This window comes from Lepus europaeus, chromosome 11 (genome assembly GCF_033115175.1).
Source record: "Lepus europaeus isolate LE1 chromosome 11, mLepTim1.pri, whole genome shotgun sequence".
Taxonomy (NCBI): Eukaryota; Metazoa; Chordata; class Mammalia; order Lagomorpha; family Leporidae; genus Lepus; species Lepus europaeus.
The window spans coordinates 79268259-79283209 of NC_084837.1; the positions used below are offsets into that span (position 1 = coordinate 79268259).

General features: G+C 46.3%; 1 protein-coding gene across 4 annotated transcripts in view; it reads left to right on the forward strand.

Annotated features, from left to right (window-relative positions):
- Positions 1-14951, forward strand: part of MYZAP (myocardial zonula adherens protein) — a 97701-nt gene that overhangs the window by 40881 nt on the left and 41869 nt on the right. For all 4 annotated transcript variants that reach the window (XM_062206001.1, XM_062206002.1, XM_062206003.1 and 1 more), the window contains 4 exons: positions 1703-1828; positions 3436-3564; positions 6534-6613; positions 10777-10882. In XM_062206001.1, the coding sequence (XP_062061985.1) occupies positions 1703-1828; positions 3436-3564; positions 6534-6613; positions 10777-10882 (441 nt within the window). The remainder of the gene's footprint in view (positions 1-1702; positions 1829-3435; positions 3565-6533; positions 6614-10776; positions 10883-14951) is intronic.

The window sequence follows — 14951 nt, forward strand, 5'->3', positions numbered from 1 at the left end:
CTTCGCAGTCTGCAAGCCCTCACACAAACACCATGGGAGTAGGGGAAGGAAGCAGACAGCCACAGGATAGGTCAGCTCCTCTTTACTGGCAGTTCAAACAGCGTTTCTCTTCTTTTTCCTATTTCATCTATTGTATTTCTGAATAGGAGTGACTTTGGAGGAAGTGGACATTTAGCCTGGTGATTCCGATGTCCATGTCTCACACTGGAGAACCTGGGTGTGCGTCCCAGCTCCAGCTCCCAATTCCAGCTTCCTGCTAATGCAGAGCCGAGAGGCAGCAGTGAGGGCCCAGGTAGCTGGGCACCTGTCACCATGTGGGAGACCTGGACTGTGCTCCTGTCTTTAACTTTGGCCCAGCCCTGGCTGTTGCAGACATTTGGTAGAATAGCAGAAGGGAACTCGTTCTGTGTGTCAGCCTTTCAAATTAAAAAAAAATTCAAAAAAAGGGGATACTTTGGGAGAAACAAAGGTATATGGTTATAAGTCTGAGATTGCTGATTTAAATATTTTTTTCAGCTTAGAAGCTTTATCCAGTTGTCCATTCCATAAATACTTACCGAGAGTCTGCTATTTGTGTCTATCTTGTACATTGCTAGTGGTTCCAGAGGTGCTTCTTATCAGACTTCGGGGCATCAATAAGCATCCTGGCAGCCTGGCTGCTTCCCTGCGTCCAGGCTCTAAGTTTAGCCTGTAGTTGTCTCTTAAAGAGACGGATGCTTGTTTTCAGTCTGACCAGAAGAGCTAAAGGTTTTTCCCTATTGTTCCTCTTATTTTATCACTCCTCACCTCCCCAGATATAAAAATAAAGTTACAGAGACTCAGGATATTTTCACATGACCTGGTGCAGAGTAAGCAGGCCTCCAGGGAGAGAGTCCTATCTCACAGTCTATGTGTGCACTGGGAGTGGTGTGCGTGGTGCACCCAGCCTCTCTCAGCTAATGATAACCTCTGCTTGATATTTTCCATTTTGTGGCTTCTAGACGCCAACACTTGCCCAGTGATGAGAAAGGAGAGTTAAAGGGCATCAAGAGAAACTTGTCGCATTTCTGACATAAGTATCACATCACCTACTGAGGTTGAAGATTCCCGCCCTTGTGGAAGTGGTGATGCAACCATTCGCCGCAGCTCTGTGAAACAAACAATAACCTGGAAGGAAGGGACAAGAGCAGACCTTCAGTAGGATAAAATCAGTGGCAGGAAGAGTGCAAGTGAGGCAGAAAGGAAGCATCAGCTCTCACGATCCGTGGTCCTGCTTGCTCTTCTCTCCTAAGCTGGACCTGATCAGGCCATGAGAGGCACCTGCTTAGTGTTTGCCTAGCTGGGTTGGTCTGTTTCCAAACAGAACATTTGGGAAAGCACAACAGTGTGGAAAGGATGAGTCCAGATTTCTTATTTTAGCCCAGCTGACATCTCAACCTAGAGTCTGGCTTGGCCAAAGCAGCTCATGGAATTGCTTAGAGAAGTGAGTGTCCATCTGTTGGAAATGGACTCACGTGAGCCCTGTTGTCAGATGCTAGCTATGTCAGTGTAAAGTGCTGTTTTCTTCTTCTGTGCCTCCACCCACCCCTCTTCCTTCCTCCTCCTCTCCCTGCCCCATTCCTGCCTGCGGCTTCTCTCCAGGACAGAACCCTGGACGATGGGAAAATTGCTGATTGCCCTGTAGCCTGCAAAAGCTGTAGTTCTGAGATGGGTCTCTTTGCAGGTGGAATCATCCCAAGAAGCCAATGCTGAGGTGTTGCGAGAGATGACCAAGAAGCTGTACAGCCAGTATGAAGAGAAGCTGCAGGCAGAGCAGCAGAAGCACAGCGCTGAGAGAGAGGCCCTCCTGGTGCGTACGCCGCAGCTGCCAGTGAGGGGATGCGCGGCATTGTCGATGAAGCTCAAGTGGTCGGGTTTCTTCTTAGAAGCCACTGAGCGGGCTCAGACATGGCTGAGGGATCCAGGAATGGATTCATTTGCTTATTCACTTCCCTTGCAGCCCACCTTCCTGCTTTTGCTCATCACCCTCCCTGCTGTAAACGCACATCTTCCTCTAGCTAATCTGGGCATTTGCCACCATCCAAGCTTGCCTGCAGCTGTTCCCTTCCTTACTCCGTTTGCCCCTCTTTCTCTGTCCTTGATCCCCCAAAACCTTGAGAGCGCTATCTTCTCCAGGCATGACATTTCTCTCTTTTATGCATCTGGAAGTAACCTTTGTCCTTGCAAAGCCCACTCTGTCTCTTTGCCCTTGGCCGTGGGATTCTGTTACACTTGTCACTAGTTAGCCTGTATTGCTCAGATCTTCAGTTCCCTAGAAGAACATACATTCCTTGAAGTTACCTGTGTCTTTAGGCTTAAATGTGCCAGAGATTCGGTTTTCTTCTTTGGTGCGAGTTGGTGCATGGCATTAGGGAGAAAGGTCTGGGAATTGTACCTTCAATTCCAGATCAAACCCTGCTTGCTTTTTTTTTTTTTTTTTTTTTTTTTTTTTTTTTTTTTTTTGACAGGCAGAGTGGGCAGTGAGAGAGAGAGAGACAGAGAGAAAGGTCTTCCTTTTTGCCACTGGTTCACCCTCCAATGGCCGCTGCGGCTGACGCATCTCGCTGATCTGAAGCCAGGAGCCAGGTGCTTCTCCTGGTCTCCCATGCGGGTGCAGGGCCCAAGGACTTGGGCCATCCTCCACTGCCTTCCCAGGCCATAGCAGAGAGCTGGCCTGGAAGAGGGGCAACCGGGATAGAATCCGGCGCCCCAACCGGGACTAGAACCTGGTGTGCCGGCACCGCAAGGCGGAGGATTAGCCTGTTAAGCCACGGCGCTGGCTGGTCTTCCTTTACCGTTGGTTCACCCTCCAATGGGGCCGCTGTGGCTGGCATGCTGCGGCTGGCACACCGCGCTGATCTGAAGGCAGGAGCCAGGTGCTTCTCCTGGTCTCCCATGTGGGTACAGGCCCCAAGCACTTGGACCATCCTCCACTGCCTTCCCGGGCCATAGCAGAGAGCTGGACTGGAAGAGGGGTAAACGGGACAGAATCTGGCGCCCTGATCGGGACTAGAACCTGGTGTGTCAGCGCCGCAGGCGGAGGATTAGCCTATTGAGCCACGGCACCGGCCCCTGCTTCCCTTTGCACTGTTGACAAATACAGTGATCCTCTGAGCATCTCTTCAATGTTCACCAGCTCTTTTCTTCTGGACAACTTTTAGACATAAAGACTCCAGGGGGAAAATGGAGAAAATTTAACCAGATGCCTTAAAAAAAGCCACACAGTGTGTCTGCATTCTTAGATGAGAACCAGGATCGTGGAAGTTGGGCTTATGGTCCATGGGGCACTTTTAGGTTTGCAGGGTCATGCTTTAAAGAGAACTCGTGACTGAGGAAGGTCAGCGCTGTTGGGAGCCTGATGAAGGAAGGATCTAGGTGCTCCGTGCCTGTCCTGAGAAGAAGGTGTTTCTTTTGCAGGAAGAAACCAATAGTTTCCTGAAAGCTATTGAAGAAGCAAATAAAAAGATGCAAGCAGCAGAGATCAGCCTAGAGGAGAAAGACCAGAGGATCGGGGAGCTGGACAGGCTGATTGAGCGCATGGAAAAGGTAACAGACACAGCCTTGGGCCTGTTACACACTTGCCCACACTGCCCTGAGTTAGCACAGGTTTCCTGGCAGGCCTATCTGAAGAAGATCAAAGAAGTCCTCAACATCTCTCTCATCCCCTTCCCTCCAGTTTGCAGTTAAAAACAGAGTCAGATCTATATACTAAAGTGTAAGGAAGTCCAACAGAATTCTCATTTTTCCCATGGTAACTATTTTGATGGTTTCTGAAAATATTACATATGAAATTCTTCACAAAAATTAACATGTTAGCAACCCTGCTTTGTCTGAGCTGAGCCTACCTGTTGGGTAATCAGGCCCTATTTGGATGTCCCGTCAGCCCTGTTGTGTCTGGAGCCTGGCACCTGGGGGAGTGGGAAAGGCCATATTTCTCTGTGCGTGTGGCAGGAGGCTGACAGGTGGGCAGGGGAGACTCATGGAGGCCAGGAGCTCAGCTGAGACAGTGAAGCCAGTGTAGAGAAAGAGTAGAGTCAGGAAACCAGGAGTGGAGAAGAGGGAAGAAGGAGTGGGAGAGAGGCAAGAGGAAAGGAGGAAGGGAAGAAAGAGAAAGGATGTGACAGCTGACGCCTGGGAGAGGACCTGGGAGTTTAGGGCCAAGGCTGTGGTGGGTATCCGGAAAAGAGTTCTCTGGCTGCCTTTGAGCCTGCACGTAGCGGTGACCTGCTGTGAGTGTGACATCATTAGCATCCTGGATCCTGCAAACCTCCACCGTGGTGATGGAGGCAGGGGAAATGACAGGCTATACAAGGTCACTATCCAGGCTTCCAGGTGATTCTGAGAAGAAGTCTCCTTACCCTTCAGCGTCTTCAGCATAACCTTGTCTGCAGTGCCCTGGGAAGCCCAGGTGTAACTGGAGTGGGAGCTGCGTTGGGTTCAGTATCCTGGGGCTCCATGGCTGCCTAGGCAGGGGTGTCCCTGTTTAGCTAGTATCTTTATTTGAGAGGGATTTGAGCAAACTATATAGTCAGTTATAGTCTTAGCCTCTACCCCATGGGAAAACAGAATCCCATCTTTTATGGGGAAGCAGATTGGCACATTTATAGGTAACATCATTGACTGGAGGCTGTGGCTGTGATGATGGGGAAACACAGGTGCCTTCTGGGACGGGGGTGAACTTTCTCCCACATTCCCATCTTGCAACAGTGAAAGATGCTGGCTAACTGTGGGTGACGCATCTAACTGAGGCACCAAGAACCAGGGTGAGCCGGCAACATGGTGGAGGTGGTTTGGGCAGTGACACCATCTTCGAGGCAGATAGGGTAGTGGTTCAGAACATAGAGTTCAGAGTCAGGCTGACTTACAGTTTGAATGTTGCTTCTCCTTCTAGTTGTGGGCATTCATTCCACTTTTCCAAACCCAGTTTCTTCTTGGGAAAATGCTGATAGTGCTAGTTCTTTTCTGAAGGCTTTTGTGAAAAGCCAAGAAGAAGAATCCATGCCAAGTCCAGCATGGTACCTGGTTCACAGTAAGAGCTCAACGATCTGTGGCTCAGATTTGTATTTTGTAACAGGTTTGCTCCAGAGTCAGCTTTTCTGAGCTGAGCCCGTTTTATGGTTGATCTTTGTGCCCATGGAATTTCCTAAGTGTCCAGTTTCTCTCCACTGATTCCTGTGGGCAGCCCTTAGGCAACACGAGTGGGGCTGGAGGAGCTGAGGAGGTGGAGGACCAGGCTTCCCTGGCAGCCTTTGAGTAATAGAAAACAGTCCCCAAAGCAGACTGCTTTTTTCTTTAATGATTGAAAATTTATTGTCCTTTCTCTAAATCTTCCTTTCCCATTATGCTAGAGAAATGCTTCCTTTATCTAGCTAAGATTAGATAGACCAATTTATGCTCTCTTCCCTGCAGGCATAAATCTCTGAGAGCAGGAGTCTGGCCAAATCTCTGTCACACAGCACGCGCTGTGGAACATCCCGTCTGCAGGCAGGAAGTGAGGCGGTCTTTGTATCCTGCTCTCATCTCGTTTTGGCTTTTGTGCAAGGACAAACTGTGTGCCTTTGAATGACTCCCCTAGTGCATACCAATGCTCTCATATTGAGCATCGTATTTGAAATACCCCCTTTTCTGATCACTAATAATCTGCAAAGGAGCAGCTAATGTTCTGTGTCTTAATCCAAGGGGTGGTTATCCTGGTGTACAAATGGAAGATTATTGTGTGGTATGCACTTAGGATTTTTTGTACTTCAGTTTTTAAAAAAATTAAAAGTGTGCTGTGAGTTAGGTCTTGTCCAACTTTACAGCAGCTCTTTTTGGGGACAAGTGGGTGCTCATTTGTGAAAGATTCACCACTCTTATTTTAGGGATGCTGTGGTTTGGATATTAATGTGGGTGTCTCTCAAAGGCCCTGTGTTTAATGCTTGTTCTTCAGGATGTTACTACTGAGAGGTGTGGGAACCATTAGGAAACAGAGAGAGAGAGAAAGATCTTTTATCCACTGGTTCACTACCCTTGCAACAGCCACGGCCAGGCTAGGCCACAGCCAGGAGCCTTCCAGGTCTCCCACGTGGCTGACAGTCCACTGCCTTCCCAGGCGCGTCAGTAGGAAGCTGGATCTGAAGCGGATCAGCCAGGTCTCAGACTGGTCCTCTGATATAGGATGTCTGTGTCGCAAGCAGTGGCTTAACCCTCTGTGCCACTGTGCTGGCCCTAGGGTAAACTTTAAAATTTGTATACATATACCAAGAGTGTACAAAGTGCACAACTTGACACATATATGTCTCCTATTGCTACTATAAAAATTAACACAAAGTTTTAGCTTACAAATATGAATTTATATTAGTATACACCAACAGATTTGGCACTATTGGTGAACTTCAGACTCTGGGTGAGTGGGTATGTAAACCTGGGGTGGGGGAGCATAGAGATTGGACACACTAGTGCTGGAATTGCTCGCTGCACATTCTCTATCCAGCTTGGGATCCACTGATGAAAACATCACTTTTGGTCTGTTTTAGGAACGGCATCAGCTTCAACTCCAACTCTTGGAACATGAGACAGAAATGTCAGGGGAAGTAATTGATTCTGACAAGGAGAGGTAAGAGGCTGCCCCTTGTGGTGGGGCTTAGCTGGTGGATGTGCTGTGTTTTTGTGGGTGTATTTGACCCTTCTTTTCCCACAGTGTTTTATATCCATTTATTTTTACTTAAAACATTCTTTGTTCCTCCTTCCTCTTTGGATATCCTTTAAAAAACCTCTGTACTACGCAACATTACTTTTTTTTTTTTTAAGATTTATTTATTTGGAAAAGTTTCAGAGAGAGGAGAGCCAGAGAGAGAGAGAGAGTAATCTTCCATCCACTGGTTCACTCCTCAAGTGTCCAAAATGATCAAGGCTGTGCCATGCTGGAGCCAGGAGCTTCTTCTGGGTCTCCCACGTGGGTGCAGGGGCCCAAGGACTTGAGCCATCTTCCACTGCTTTTCCAGGCACATTAGCAGGGAGCTGGATTGGAAGTAGAGCAGACTTGAACTGGTGCCCATATGGGATGCTCAGTGCTGCAGGTGGCAGCTTAATCTGCTGTGCCACAGTGTTGGCCCCACAACATCAGATTTCATCAAATGAAACAAAATCCTAATGCCTCTCTTATAATCTCTTAACAAAAACATATCTACATTTGGCTTGTAGAATTGTTCCCTTTGGTAGTTTTAAATACATATATATATATATATATATTTTATTTGACAGGTAGAGTTATAGACAGTGAGAGAGAGAGACAGAGAAAGGTCTTCCTTCCGTTGGTTCACTCCCCAAATGGCCGCTACGGCCGGCGCTACGCCGATCCGAAGCCAGGAGCCAGGTGCTTCTTCCTGGTCTCTCACGCGGGTGCAGGGGCCCAAGCACTTGGGCCATCCTCCACTGCCCTCCTGGGCCACAGCAGAGAGCTGGACTGGAAGAGGAGCAACTGGGACTAGAACCCGGCGCCCATATGGGATGCCGGCACCGCAGGTGGAGGATTAACCAAGTGAGCCACTGCGCTGGCCCCAATACATATGTTAATTGCAATCTTAATCCTTAGTAATCGTAAACCTGTATTCTATAGGCTGATACCATTTTATACTTTTTAGAAATGTTTTCTCATGGAACAATTTGATGTATTTATTTAACAGAACCATACAATCACATACACCCAGGGTGTACATAATTTTAAGAAAGCAAAAAAGTAAATCTGTTTCAACTTGTGTTTCACAATACTTGAATATTTTATCTTATTTGGAAATGACCTAGATATTTAATGGATATCTGCCATTTTCTTTTAACTTAATAAAACTAAAGGGATTTAGTTATCAAAGATGTTAAAGAAACCTTTAAAACAAGCATAGTTTAAAAAATAGTTACCGATAAAAGTATATTTATAAACTTTCTTTCCATTTATGTCTATTGATTCATTCATTCTTGGGTCAGACTCCTTTTTATATTAAACATGTAATAAAGAAAATGTGTGTCTGAATTATGTATATATTGCTGATGGACATTTTTGTTTAAAAAAATTTATATGAAAGGCAGAGAGACAGAGAATTCCTCTCTGTTGACTGACTTCCCAAATGCTTGCAACAGCCAGGGCTGGGCCAGGCTAAACCCAGGAGCGAGCAACTCAATCTGGTCTCCCATGTGAGTGTCAGAGACCCATGTACTTGGGCCATTACCTGCTGCCTCTGAGGGCGCGCATGAGGAGGAAGCTGGAAAGACCAGTGAAGCCGGGACTCAAACCCAAGCACTCTGTTATGAGATGCAGGTGTCCCAAGCAGTGGTTAAGTGCGCAACAAATGCCCCCTGACAGGTCTGTTTTCACTCAAGTCACGTGAGCTTGAAAAGCATTTGGGTTAATTATTTAATAAAGGAGTATTCAAATTTTTTAAAGTCAAGTTGGTACCATGTTGACATTATACAAACACATGTATAGACTTTAACATATATGTTTACCTGTCATACCACATACACATATACATGTACTTGTAAAACGTAGACAGAAACAAACATCATTTGTAGCCATTAGACAAGTGCAATATCAAACTCACTGGTTCGAAGGGACAATTTTATTGAAATTGTATCTGCAAATGGAATAAGATAAAAATTCATATATTATACTGATTAAAATCCTTGAGACAGGGTGGGGAATCTCAAAGACATGTAGAAAGAATGCTAAATTTTCTTTTAAAAAAGAATTTGGGGATTGGTGCTATGTCAAAGTAGGTTAATATGAGGGACCAGCATCCCATATGGCCACTGGTTCGAGTCCTGGCTGCTTCACTTCCAATCCAGCTCTCTGCTAATGTGCCTGGGAAAGCAGTGGAAGATGGCCCAGGTACTTGGGCTCCTGCACCCGAATGGGAGACACGGAAGAAGCTCCTGGCTCCTGACTTTGGATCGGCCCAGCTGCAGCCATTGTGGCCATTTGGGGAGTGAACTAGCAGATGAAAGAACTCTGTCTCTCCCTCTCTCTGTAACTCTGCCTCTCAAATAAATAAATAAATATGAATATATAAAAGGAATTTGGATGTATTAGGTGAGAGACAAAGAAGATCCAGAACATGTGCCAGGGTAACACTACATCATAGGAGTTTAAAAAACCAAAAGACTCTTTAAAAGAATTGGCTGTGTTGATTCCTGAGTCACTTAGGGCTCAGCTAGAATTCCTACCTTTAAGTTTTGGTTGACCCTTGTTTTGTCGTTCTTGGGGTCATCACTTATTGTAGACTTAATTAAACTTGTACAAGTATGACATTGTACTGAGGGCTTCCAATATGAAGTGTATTTTAAAAAATATTTTAATGCACCTACATTTAAAAAATTATTTATTGGAAGGGCTGGCCCTGGGGCACCGTGGGTTAAGCCACTGCTTGTGATGCTGGCATCTCATATAGGTGCCGGTTTCAGTCCTGGCTGCCCCACTTCTAATCCAGCTACTTCTCTCCCACCTGCTTCTGTGATCTTTCTGCCTGCTAATGCACCTGGGAAAGTGGCAGAAGATGGCTCCAGTGCTTGGGCCTCTGCCACCCACATGAGTGACCCGCATGGAGTTCCTGGCTCTTGGCTTTGGCCTGGTCCAGCCCCATCCATTGTGGCCATTTTTGGAGTGACTCAGGTCACTCTCTCTCTCTCTGTCTCTCAAATAAATAAAATCTCTTTAAAAATTATTTGAGAGGCAGAGAGGGAGAGAAGGAGAAAGGGTGCTGTTCCCCATAGTTCACTTCCTGAATGCCCACAACAGTCAGGATGAAGCCAAGAGGTGGGAACTTAGACCGGGTCTTCCACAGAGGTGGCAGGAAGGTTACTTGAGCCAACAATGCTGCCTTCTAGGGTCTGCAGTTGGAAGCTGGGGTCAGGAGCCTGAGCAAGGTCTCAGATCCAGAGACTTCACTGGGGGATGCAGGCATCCCACCTGGCATCTTAACCACTACACTAGGCCAGACGCCCTCCCCAGGGCAGGAGTTCACAGCCACATGTTATAGCCCATGGCTTGTTGTGAGCGCACTGGAATACATCCAAGGCTGTTGCAAGTGCAAAATTTCAGTCTGTAAATATTCCCCATAACCTTGAACTCCACCTTGTTGATAAGAAAATTTATCAACTGTGACTAATACCACGTATGCTGGAAATTAATTTACATATATACATTTATATATATTTTATTTCCAAACTTTGCTTAGTAAAACATTGCTTTGTCCTTTTGCTATAAGCATATGAATTCCTGGTTGGAAAATACGGGGTTAGTATACCATCTCTTCTAGAAATTAAAAGGCAAAGAAAGCCATATGTTAATTTTTAGTAAGGGAGCCGAAGTTGGGATGCCTGAGACAAGTTAGTTAACCTCCCTAAGGGTCTGCATATCTGTGGGTGGCAGGAGTCCAGTTACTTGAGCCGTCACTGGCTGCCTCCCGGGATGCACAATAGCAGGAAGCTGGAAACAGGAGCCAGGGCCAGGACTTGAATACAGACACTCTAATATGGGATATGAGCATCTTAGCCACTAGGCCAAATGTCTGCCCCATTGGCAGGATTAAAACTGGCAAGTGGTGACTTGAAAAGGACTCGAATGTTCTCTTTGTGGTGGGTGGTGGATTAGTGGTTCGCCACCTAGGAGGCCAGTGGAGTGACGAGAGTGCATCGTGCGGTTTTCCTTGTCTGTGACTGTTTTTCTTCGAAGCTGCACCTTTCTGCCCGGGTTGAGGACTGACACGCCTTTCCCGCTGGTTGTGTTAGGTATCAGCAGCTGGAGGAGGCGTCAGCCAGCCTCCGAGAGCGGATCCGACACCTCGATGACATGGTGCACTGCCAGCAGAAGAAAGTCAAGCAGATGGTCGAGGAGGTGAGTCCTCGTGCAAGGCGCGGGCCCAGGACGGCTTCCGGGGTGGGCAAACTGAAGCCCTAGAATAGTTCAGGCTCTCAGCTCAGGCCTGTGGCTCTGGGAGCGCTTGGCCAGGCCACTGCTGTCTTAGCCCCCTGGACCACCAATGAGCATCCCTCCAAAGGAGGGTTTCTCCAGATCAAAGGGTTGCAGTGAAGAGAGCTGTGAGGTGCATTTAATGCACTCACCTACATTCAAAGAGCAGTGACTCCCCAGGGGACACACAAGTGTGTGACAGCAATGAGTCCAGGACTCTGCACTGCTCCCAAACCTGCACGCTTCTGTCTTCCACCTACTTCTCTGGTCTTTTCCATTTCTGGTGTGTCTGTCTATTCTGTCTGTTCCTCTTTATTTAAAAATTATTTTTATTTATTTAATTATTTTAATTATTTAATTTATTTGCAAGGCAAAGAAAAAGAGGCAGAGAGAGAGAGAGAGAAAAAAAAAGAAAGCTTATATTTACTACAGGTTTATTCCCAAAATGCCTGCAATAGCCAGGCATGGGCTAGGCTTAAACTGGGAGCTAGCTACTCAACCCAGGTCTCCCATGTGGGTGACAGGGACTCAAATGCTTGAGCCATCACCTGCTGTTTCCCAGGGTGCATTACAGGAAGCTGGGATGAAGAGTAGGGCTGGGGCTTGGACCTAGGCACGCTGATACAGGATGTGGGCTTCCACGTGGAGTCTTAACCCCTGAGCCAAATGCCTGCCCCTGGTCTGCCTTTTTGCTCCTTCCTTTCTCATTCTTTCCCCCACACCTGCTGCTGCTTTATCCTTCTCTCTTCTACCACCCTTTCTTTTTTAATGTTTCTGACATGGAACATGAAACCAACCTATACGTCTGCTCTGCTGGGCATAGCTTACACTTCTTTCTCAAAAAAAATGAAGGTAAGTTGGACGTTTATGTTTCTCTAAGACAAAAAGAGTTCTTGCATCTTGTGTGAATGTCATCTGTCTTTCTTATGGTACTGCTCAGTAGAAGAAACTCCATGCTGTGGTAAAGCTAATCACATATTGTTGTAGCTTTTCCTTGCTCAGTTAAAAATAGAACAATCTGATAGAAAAAGAACACTACTAACAGGGTTATGAGAATTCCTTTGGGTGTAATTCTCTAACTTACAAAGAAAAGATTTCTATTTAATTACACATTTAGTCAGTGGTGGAAAAACTGAAAACCTTTTCTTTTATATCAAGCACTGCTCTTAAAAGTTATCTGTCTTACCAATGAATTATTAAAATTAAAAGCATATCTGCCTTCTAATAAATAATTCATGTACATGACAGATGGACAGGGAATTAAAAGTATATCTGCTTTATTAATTCATAAAATGTTGGGGATATTAGCATGGTGGGGCTAGGGTCAGGGAATTGTGAGGATGAGGAGGGGATCATCTTGTTTTATTGGGTGTAGAATCAACAGTATACATTAGATAAATCTTGTCCCCAGATGGGAAGTCCAGGTCACACTGGGCTGAATTGTGTGTGTCCTCGTTAGCTCACCACACATCGCTGGGAGAAGTAGGATGGCAGAGGCTCAGGGCAGGAGGTCACACTCCACCTTCACAGGCTCTTCGCCCATCCGGGCAGGAGCACGGCCAGCCCTGTGACGGGGAGGGAGATGCTGCCAGGGCCTTAGCAGCAGGTAGACCTCAGGAGCGCGTTGCCCACAGAAAAGCGTGACTTCGTCGTTCGCATCTCAGTGAACCTGGGCTGTCAGAGCATAGCTTTTCTGCTTCTGACTTGCATACCCGTGAGGTCTGGGGCCAGGGTATTTGTTTTCTCTGATTTTTTCCCCATGTGACTTACTACCTGTGGGCACGGCATTTCTCTCACCTCTCCTCATGGGGATGTCTGTGTAGTTCTCAGATCTACCACTAGAGAACCGTTACACAAAAACCTCATGTAGACTGGCTTTTATTTATTTATTTTAGATTTATTTGTTTATTTCAAAGTCAGAGTTACAGAGACAGGGAGGGAAAGAGAGATCTTCCATACACTGGTTCACTTCCCAGATGGCTACAATGGCCAGCACTGAGCTAGGCCCCAACCAGAAGCCAGGAGCTTTGTCTGGGTCTCCCATGTGGGTGGCAGGAGCCCAGACACTTGGGCCATCCTCTGCTACTTTCCAAGATCATTAGCAGGGAGCTGGATCAGAAGTGGAGCAGTTGGGATGCAGACCACACCCATCAGGGATGCCAGTGTCACAGGAGGTGGCTTTACTTGCTATGCCACAATGGCAGTGCCTCAGATTGGCTTTAATTCAGCTAACATCTTCTCTGCAAGGATTTGACTACTACTGAAGTCAGAGACACTTATTTTCTCGCCTACTTCCAGATTATAACAAACATTGCAATTTGAAGGGAGTGCGGCAATATGTATATATTTCATACATAGATGTAGACATACATGCAAGCATCCAGGACAACAGGGGAGCACACAGAGATTGCCACCCATGCCTGCCTTTCCTTCCTGTGATTTCATAGTTCCCAAAGAAGCTCCCCTAAGTTCTGCTGCTGTGCTCCGGAACGGCCCAGTTACTGGAACGCAGTCACAGGCTGAGATGAGGACGGGCACCATCAGTGGTAGTATCACCTAGGGACTGGCTGGGTTGTAACTGTGAACAGAGAGAGAAAAAAAAGAGTCTTTTTAGTCTTAATTTAAACAATCAAAATCAGATAGGAAAAATTATTGTTTGTCCAGTATACCATGTTAACTGACATGGCAAAAAGTTTGGTTTAAAATTTCAATTTTTGTAGCCATTGACATGAGTACTTTCTTTTTTAAGTTAGATCTGTAGAAAAGGGACATGGAAAATGAGCACAGACTCAGGAGTGGGGCCAGCTGGGAGTAGGTGAGGGAATTGGGATAGACATAGCCAGGGAGAGAGAAGAGAGATGACTCCTCATCACAGGAAGCGATGGAGGAGAGAGAAGGTATTTGTATTTTGTACTGGGATGTAAAGCCAGGTCACAACCACTGGGTGGCGCTTTCAAAGAGGCAAGTTCCAGCTCTTCATTCGAAATGAAGAGATATTGCTAAGATGGGCTGGCCCGGGGAGGCGTTTCTCCCTTCGTAAGGGGTACATTCCTTGGATGTAAGAAGTTGCGACACAAGTCGTCTAGTGTTCTCCCCAGTTCGGTGTTCTGTAATCAGAATGCGCGAAGGCAGCCTGGTGACTGCTCAGTGTTGCTCCTTGTTTACCAGGCTGTGTTCACAGCCTTATCATTACTTTGCATAACAAGTGAGATCAGCAAGCACATAACTAAATCACTTCTGATCACTAGGACCAAATTCTGAGAAGTGTGGGCTACTGAATTGGTCACTTGTGGAATCTTGAACATGTCTTTAGAAGTGGATTTTTATCTTGAGTTCCTCTGTCTGCACTCAGAGGCAAATTGCACCTAGCATCGGAGTGAGCCTGTAAGTGTGACAGATGTGGGACGAGTTCTGTTTCTTCACATGAAGTCTGGATGTTTGTCTGCATCAGAGCCTTTCTTTCCCCAGGGATGCCTGTCCAGGCCCCAGCCATTGTTTGTGTCATTTTGATCATAAATGGCTTGCAGAAACATAGTTGATTACAATGATGAACTTCTCTTTTTAGCTCAACACATCCGGTATTATTAGTCCTGAGGTTCTTGTCATCAGTAAGTGTTAAGCAATGTTTTTCTTCCCTCCTCAGTGGAATATCATTTTAATAATATGACTACTAATCTGAATACCAAGTAGCTGGTCCGGGTTTTGAATTCCTTAGCTCAGTAACAACTTGATTTCCATTGTGTGAGACAGTAAGGACTTGGCTGTGTAAGCAGGGCTCGTGGGGAGGCAGGTAGGTCCTTTTTGGAAATGAAGGATTGGTACATATCTTATGGGATCAAGTTCATTGGAGAAAGACAATGCAGTGTCTTCCATTGAGTGTAGAACTGCATACCCCGGCTAAGCTAGGCCTTTGCACTGAGTTAAGTCTCCTTTTGTGGTGGACATGAGGGACTGGGTATTGCCCTCCCGTCACTAGTTCTTCCAGCTGGTTCTG